We start from the raw sequence: 9,053 nt of genomic DNA, 5'->3' as shown, positions 1-9,053 counted from the left end.
TTCGTCATGGGCCTGGTTCTCTTGGTATCTCATGGGCATGTTTCTCTAGATATCCATCCTTCAGCCGTCAGGTAAGCTCAACAAGAATTTGGGATGGGCTTGGTAGGGCTCCTGGGAACCAGAGCAAACCCGAAATGTTTTGTAGGTTGGACCCTACTGTGGTCTTCTAGAAAATTCATTGACCGGAGGCCCAGGCATCGACTCCAAAGTCGACATTCTGAAATTAATACTTCACAAATTCATACTACTACTGAGTCCTGCCTCTTTTTAATTTCAAATTTTCCACGTTCAGACTTCAGTTTAAATGAAAAAAAATGTGTGGTCATTGTCGTTCTATTGGGCCAAACTAATTTTGGAAGAGCATGTAATTTCAACTCTAAACAATAGGTTGCTGACTGGGTCCTAACTAGAAGTTTTGAACGTGGAACGAAGTTCCTGAATCAAGCTGAAAACCATGGAAATCCTATTAAGCACTGCACGAAAGAGTTTCAAAGACCCCACGTTGGGGAAAACTGACATGTGACTTTTTTTTTGTCACAAGTCCGTTGTGAGGGAGTAATACTCACATCTAATAAATATCATGCGCGTGTCCAACATAAACAAAAATATCCTACTGACCTTATGTCCTCGTCTTTCGAGCTCGCTTCATAAGCAACTCGCCTCATGTAGGTGATCTATTTCAGCTCGTACTACTAGCAACGACACCATCACCCGATCTAAGATGTTCGTCCTCCAAGCTCGCTCTAGGGTGACACAGGTCAAACGAAGGTACTCACGCAAAACGCTTTATCTTATGACATCATCCCTTGTCCAGATGCAATCATTACCAAGACCATACTTTCACAACCCATTACCGCAATATACGAACTACTGCAACCACTCCTACCAACACCAACCCTACACGCATCCCAAATCTCAACCACACATCTGTACTGAGCAGTACACGTGTTACGCAGACCTTCATATTCAGCAACTATAAATACCTCATGCTTGAACTACACCAGACCTGATTCTACTCTCTCCCAGAAGTAAGAGCTAAATACGTAGGCAGTTCGCTCCAAACGAACTCGGTCTTTCTAATCTACAAACTCCTTTTCCTCCACCTTAATCACATTTGTAAAACCTAAACTAATACACAACTTTACATCCGCCATATAGATATGTGGCTTTTGTGACATGTTGTACATATGAGCACGGGAGACTATCTCAATTGGTAAACTTATTAGGAGGCATTTTTCAGGTTCATGTATTATATGATTTTAGATCATTTGAATACTCTTGTTTTGGCTATGCTTGGCCCCTTTAAATAATCAGATGGTTAAACAATGTGCCCATAAGAGCATTCCAATGGTTTTGTCATAAGCTATATTTGACAACCCATTTTGTGTGTGTCCTAATGGTTGTGTGACTTGTGCTATCAAATGCAAAAAAACTATGTTATTCGTCATTTTTGTGGCTATATTTGGCGAGAAAAATCACATATGACTTTGTGTAATTAGTTTTAGGCACTTTGCGGCGAGTCTTTAGCCGTACGACAGGTCTTCTGCTACATGATGAAAAATTATGACTAAAATTAGCAACAATTCATTAACCAAATAAAATGACAAATTTTGTGTTGATCTTCTTCTTTTAAAACATAAAAGCATCATGTTTGGAACGAAATTGAGATCAATTTAGTTAAATTTGGTAATTTAGAATTTTAGATAAGGCCAGGGAGACATCAAGTAGATCGAACTTAATAAGGGGGAGTCATAGTTGTTCATCAAAATGGTCCTTATCCTAGCAGTTCAATTTTCATTGGAAGTGATCAACTTAAACTAAATGGGCATGGCCTAGGCCTCTTGGGTGAGTTACACTGGTGGTCAACTAGCGAGTCTGCCACAAAGTGATCTATGTGGAGGGTCAAGTAAAAATGTTATAGAACCCTTGCTGCATTGACATAGAGTCATAGACACAAGCAACGCCATGAGTCTTGAGAATATATAAGTTTTTTTATTTTCTTTTTTTTTTTCAAAGCAAAGGTCATGGACAAAAATTTCCATAATTGAAAATGAAAATGGTTTTGGATCGTTTTGTACCTATACTGCAGTGTTTATTCCCGTATCTAATAGAACTGCAGGCTATTCAATAAAGTGTTTTTACGGAAGTATTTATGTGCATACACATGTGGTTTGACATTTGCATACTATAGTTTTCCCATACGGGTCAAGAGTTGAATCCTGTCTATATTCAAGTATATTCAACCCAAGAAAGTACTAAACAAAAACAATCTAGAACCATATACAAGCTAGGACCATTGTATTACCAAAAGTCACCAATAATTCTTCATCATCAGGAGTCTTTTAAACTGGGAGGAAATAATCAAAGTCTAAAGGAACTTCCAATATGGTGAGGTCTTCCGCTAGACTCAAGGAAAGGATTGGAAATCTTACAAAAAGTCACCTGACCTGGACCAAGTCAAACATTCCAAGGAAGTTATTCTTTGTACCGTGTAGAGGAAACACCCAATACTTTGAAGTTTGAACATTCTCCACTACTCGATTGTTTTCCATGAAACATAAGGTTGTTATTAAACTTGCCTGGATTCATTTATGCTTTAACCAAATCAAGCTAGACAACATAAGCAACTAAAGCTATGGAGGAAACGTTGTCTCTAATCATCCATGGATGTGAGTTAGCTAGACACCTTGAAGCAAATCTCCCACACTTATCAAACCAACCCAATTACCTATACGTTCTCTCAAACTTCTGCGGCGAAATATCAAGGGTCTTTAAGAGTGCAAGTGATCGATTAAACGCTAATAATGCCCCCTCATTTCCACTTAATCCTCATACGGTTTTCCACGAATCATTAGAACCAAGGGCGAATGAGCTTGATGTTGCTGTACAAGCATGGTTGAGGTCTAGTTACACACAAGCCGTGGAACATGTACATGCTCAAATTTCGAATGGCAATAAGAATCCATTCAGTAAAATGGGTGACTCTGGTGTTGAAATGGGCGGAATGCAAATGGGGAATGTACTTGAGGGTGCTGAAAGTTCGGAACATCCAAAGACCGCTGCAGAATTACAAATGCCAGAGGGGGTCAGGATCTGGTAAAAGTCCGGTCACTCAAAGATCCCGAAAGAGGTGAACAATCAAACTTGCACTGCATTGAAGTACCAATATGTCATTACCCTTGGTTAGGAAATGTAGTACAATGGAGGAATCTGTGAGCTAGAAAGTCCAAAAACAGTTAACTTTTTGCATATTGTTGGTATTGTTACTTGTTAGTATGGTTGATGTATTAACTGCTAACTGCACATTTATATTTCAGGAAGGATGGGAACGACAAGCGTACAGTGAGGGTAGCAACACCTCGATTAGGAAATCCTGATATTCCACCAGATGATGGGTTTACTTGGAGAAAATATGGTCAGAAAGAGATATTGGGGTCATTGTTTCCTAGGTGAGTTGCTTTTTATTTACGCTAGAAGTATCATCTGACCAGATAAAGTATAGGAAGAGGATAATTCTCCTTTCTTAATAGGAACAGCCAGGCCTTCAGAACTGAATAAGAAGCAACTGCACCATTAGTTTTTGTTTTTTTTAAAGAAAATTAGGGTTAGACAGAAATACAGCTCGCCTTGAGATAATATAGTTAAGGACTCCATTTTTTTTTTAATACCTGATATGTATCTCTGCTTTGCTGTCTGGATTACCAAAGAGCTTTGAAGGAAATAAGAATTTAGACACAGAATATGAAATAGAATTGAAACTTGACTATGGACTTGTGGAGTACATACCTTTTCCTCGTGCAGGCGTGCGCACCCAATCCCATCTCAAATTTTTTTTTTTTTTTTTTTTTCCAACCCTACCACCTCACCATCATCTCCGTTTTGTATTTCCACAATGAACAGTGATTAACTTCAAAAAGCAGCTTTGTTATGAATTATGATACGTTTGATCTTCTTTACTTTCAGGGGATATTACAGGTGCACCCACAAGAGCTTCTACGGTTGCCACGCAAAGAAACAAGTCCAGCGTCTCGACGAGGAACCCAACACTTTTGAAGTGACCTATTACGGTCTCCACACGTGTCACATTTCCCCGACAGTTACATCAGCTGCACCATCCTCAAGTAGCATAATTGGACAACCAGAGCAACTTCCACCACCACCACCACCACAACCACCATCAACGTCCATTCCATTAATTAGATGGCTTTCTATGGACAGGTGCGGTATCCAAAACGACAAAAGCACCCTCATGGAATTGGACTTCAAAATGTGTAAGGAATTTAATCAGAGGGGTGAAAGTGGAAATATAAGCACCACTGCTGGTGAAGTTGGGACTTCACAGGTTCGAGATGCTAAAGAAGGTGTGGATTGTCCAGTGGTGGACCTTGCTGATGCCATGTTTAACTCTGGGGGCAGTAGCAGTAACAGCATGGATTCTATATTCCCTTCTTCCATGGATGACAAATTGACCAATTAATAGATGCATAGAGCAACAAGACAACCTAACTAAACAACAAAGCTAGATAGTTAATCCATTCAGTTATCATTTCATGTTGTATTTCTTAACTAGAAACAACCAAGTAGGATTTTTATTTTTTTCTTTTTATTTGGTTTGAGCATGAATGAATTCTTGATTTTTGAACAATTTATTGATTGGTTATGAACTCCTTAGTGATGGTAGAGCTTGGGGGTAGTACAGTGAGGTTGCTGCAGCAGTGACGTTCTGTATTAGGAGAATCTCAAATAGTGAACATTGACCAGGTTGCGTCATGTTTCATCCAATTTGTACAAAAGGAGAGGGTGCTAAAGTACCTTAAATTGATCCAAGGTTTTTCTCCGACAAGTAACCGGGTCTGTTTATACTAAAACAAAATTCTTCCAATCACCTCCCACTTCACTTCCAATTACCTGGACATGGATACTAATGAAGTCAAGTCTTTTGAGGTTTAAGCTTAATGAGCTTAGCTCCAAGTATTAACTTTCAAAGTGTTGGGAAATACGATACCAATCGATCCCACTAAAATAGTTTGTATATGGACACTCTAAACTCCAATCAAAATCTAAATTTTACTACAACCAACAATTTCTATTCTAAACAATGAAATTAACTATTACAAACAAGCAAGAACAATGAAATTAACTATTACAAACAAACAAGAGCAATGTAAATTAAAAACATAACACAATGAGACAAGATTTATCGTAATTCAGCCAATGATGTCTACATCCACAAGAGCCAATCATTTTATAAGTATGGAAAAAAAATATTACAATCACTCCTCTCAAGTCTCTCTAACATTTACTAAATCTCTCTTCACTTATCTATCTTCTTACAAGTTTTTTCTTTTTGCAAAAGTTTCATCTCAATTTTGGTTGCACTCAAAATTAGTTTCTCTCAAAAACTTATTTAGGTCAAAAACCTAACTTTGTATTTATAATATTATGAAATTTTGATGAACTGTGAAATTTCGGTTCCATTCGACACGGTGGTGTTAAAATACCGGCTTCCATTCGACGAAATGAGCTACTTCATTTTGGTTAAATGTGGTCAGATCGTTCGGGAGCCAAACGATGTAAGCAGATCGTGAAAGAACTAAAATTCCAAAAATATTTCTTCAACTAACACATGCAAATCAATCAAGCTCTTCAAAGCCAATCCCATGAGGTCATTCCAGCTAAATGGTGAGGGACCTCAACACGAGGAAGTGATACAACATTCTCATACTGCCATTGTTCCCCGGTATTCGATCTCTAGTTCATGGGTAAGATATGACTGAATAGTGAAGTGTCCTACTATACTATGGCAAGTAGCTTCAATTCCAATGGGTGATTTGGTGCAGCTGGTACATACAACTAACAAAGAGATATAGGACGATGGATTTCTTTTACACCAGAAATTTAGACAATTTCAGAAAGAAAACCCTTTATGTTAAGAGTCCGGATTCAGAGAGGTTACCTCCATAAGGCAATTTGTGTAGACGCACCCAATCCCGTTAGATTTTCTTTGTGATTGAGATTATATAATGTGAGATTAACACTGTAGTCTTATTCTATTATCAGAAGTAGTTGTCAAAATATTTTAATTTGGTAACAAAATCTACATAAATCGGAAGAGAGAACTTGTTAATTCAGTCGCGAACTCATCTTCTTCCCTCCTATTTTTTAAACTTATATTCCTCAAATTATAGCCAATTCATATAAAGGAATCCCCTTATTGTTAAAATAGAAAACTACGATGCCCAAAGAGTTAAAATATATATATACTATATTTTGGACCGGACATATATTATTAAATATTTTGTATGTGAAATTTTCAATCGAATATATTTTTATTGAAAATAAACCCATTAATGACCAACAATTATTTTTACATAAGTACTTTGAAACTAATTAAGAAAATTGAGATAGCCTCATCACTTTGTGGTTTAGGATATTAATCCGTAATTTTCAAATAGAATTATCTTAAACTCGATCTATCTTGATAATAGTTTTATTATATTTATGGTGATTTATTTAGTTTTTTTCCTTCATAATATATTTTTATTTAAACCGAAATAAATTAATGAGCAATTATTATGATGCATAAGTACTTGGAAACTAAGGGATCAAATTGAGATAGCCTATTCACTTTGGGTTTAGGATATTAATCCATAATTTTCAAAAAATTATATTAAACTCGATCTAGCTTGTATAATAGTTTTCTTAGATTTATGGTGATTTAGCTGCCAATTTTTGAATCAAAATATTTTTTATTGAAAATAAACCGAAAATACGTTAATGAACAAATGATTATGGTGTATAAGGTTCAAATTGAGATAGTCTATTCAATAATATTAATCAGTTTTCAAATAAAATTATTTTAAACTCGATCTAGCTTCGTATAATAGTTTTATTAGATTTATGGTGATTTAGCACATAGAAACTTACGTACTAATATGTACAAATCACTAAAAACAGATTGATTATTTCCATATCCTCAAATAATACACTACTCCCACTTGAAAAGATTTATCATATGAACGTGTCCTACTTAATCCAGGTGCCGTTATATTAAATTATTCTAAAAAATATTAGCAACTATTCATAGTTATGAGATATGAAAATTATATTAATTATTCATTTAAATTTCTTGCACCACTCTCTATAAAAAAAAGCACCAAATCTTGATAAAACTAATCGATTTTTTTTTTTTTATTGTTAATAATAATAATTAAAATTTTGTGAGAATGCCTAATAATGGCTAAGATAATATTGAAGATACTTAAATAGCAAGACATTTCCCAATCATAATAAAATAATTATAATAAATACTACTTAAAATGCAAAACTATATTTGTCGAGACATTTATTCTCCCTATATAAAATACAAATATGTTTTAGGGTTATTAATTTAATGTATTTGCACCAAGTTTATGATTTTCCATTAATTATTCTTTGAGGTTAGTTTAATATAGTATGTTGCATCCCGCTTCTAATTTTTCATTAATTATTCTTTGAAGTTAATTAATGTATGTATTTGTATCAAGTTTTCGATTTCCGTTAATTATTATTTGAGGTTAGTTCAAGGCAATTACATCCAAGTTTATGATTTCCCATTAGTTATTCATTAAAGTTAATTTAGTAATGTTCCATCTAGTTTTAAATGTTTCGTTAATTAGTCTTTGAGATTAGTTAATTGCATTTGCATCCGGGTTCCAATCTTTCCGTTAATTATTCTTTTGAGGTTAGTTTAATATATTTGCATCCATCAGGTTTACGATTTTCCGTTAATTATTTTTCTCTAGGTTAGTTCACATCTAGTTTATAATTTCTATACAGCTTTATGCTTTGAGTCCGTTTTTAAACTCACTTTTATTTCCGGGTTCATAATTACTTAGCTAATTATTTGAGATATGAGAAAGCTAAAAAGTGGATTTTATGCCTTGAGGTCGGTCGCGATCTGCGCTTACATCCGATATTTCTAGTTAACCATTTTTTATGTTATTTCATCCATTTGCATCCAATTTTGATTTCCGTTAGTTAATATATGATTTTAGTTTAATACAGTTGCATCCAGTTTTTAGTTTTTCCATTAATTATTTTTTAGATTAGTTCAATGCAGTTTTGCATAATTTTTAGATTTTATGTTAATTGTTATTTGAGGTTAGTTGTTTAATTAATGCATTTGCAGTTTTTCGATTTCCCATTAATGTTTTTTTGGTTTGTTCAATGCAGTTACATCAAATTTATAATTTCCTCATTAATTATTCATTTAGGTTAGTTTAGTGCATTTGCATCCATTTTTTAATGTTTCTATATTAATTAGTTAGTTTTAGATTAGTTCATTGCATTTGGATCCAGGTTTCGATTTTCCATTAATAACTCTTTAAGGTTAGTTTAATACATCGCATCTAGTTTATGATTTCGATTATTTATGCTTTGAGGTTAGTTCGATATAATTATATCCGGTTTTTATTTTCCATTAACTATTTTTGAGGTTATTTCAATGCATTTGCATTTAGTTTTCGATTTCCCACAATTATTTTATGAGGTTAGTTCAATGCAATTGCATTTGGTTTTTTTATTTATGTTAATTATTTTTTGAGGTTAGTTCAATGCATTTGCATTCAATTTCAGTTTCTCATTAATTATTATTTGAGGTTTGTTTGATGTATTTGCATACCATTTCCGATTTTCTTGTTAAATATTTTTCAAGAATTTGCATCCAATTTATAACTTCCCATTAGTTATTCTCTGACGTTAGTTTAATGCAGTTGCATCCAATTTTCAATTTCTAGTTAATTACTTTTTGAGTTTAGTTTAATGCAATTTGCATAAACTTTATGATTTCCCATTAATTACTTTTTGAGCTCAATTAATGTATTTGAATCAAATTTTCCAATTTCCTTTTAATTATCCAATGTGGTGTGTAATACCAACTTTCTACCTATCTATCTCAGAGTGTCCTTGAAAACATGACATAAAAAATAAATCATGTTTGATTTACTATATGGGATCATCAAAGATTATCTAGTTTCCCAATTTCCGTTAATTATTCTTTAAATTATATATGA

At 34.1% G+C, this 9,053-nt stretch overlaps 1 protein-coding gene across 1 annotated transcript; it reads left to right on the top strand.

Annotated features, from left to right (window-relative positions):
* The first annotated feature begins 2,530 nt into the window (after positions 1-2,530).
* Positions 2,531-4,604, top strand: WRKY55 (WRKY DNA-binding protein 55). Its single transcript, XM_086573475.1, is given in 4 exon segments — positions 2,531-2,970; positions 2,972-3,130; positions 3,318-3,449; positions 3,964-4,604. Coding segments are annotated over 4 exon segments (1,140 nt in total). The 5' UTR covers positions 2,531-2,635; the 3' UTR covers positions 4,478-4,604.
* The last annotated feature ends 4,449 nt before the right edge of the window (positions 4,605-9,053 follow it).

Source organism: Coptis chinensis, chromosome 7 (assembly GCF_015680905.1).
Source record: "Coptis chinensis isolate HL-2020 chromosome 7, ASM1568090v1, whole genome shotgun sequence".
Taxonomy (NCBI): domain Eukaryota; kingdom Viridiplantae; phylum Streptophyta; class Magnoliopsida; order Ranunculales; family Ranunculaceae; genus Coptis; species Coptis chinensis.
Note: the sequence above shows the minus strand (reverse complement) of the source record. Positions and strands in the feature narration are given on the sequence as shown.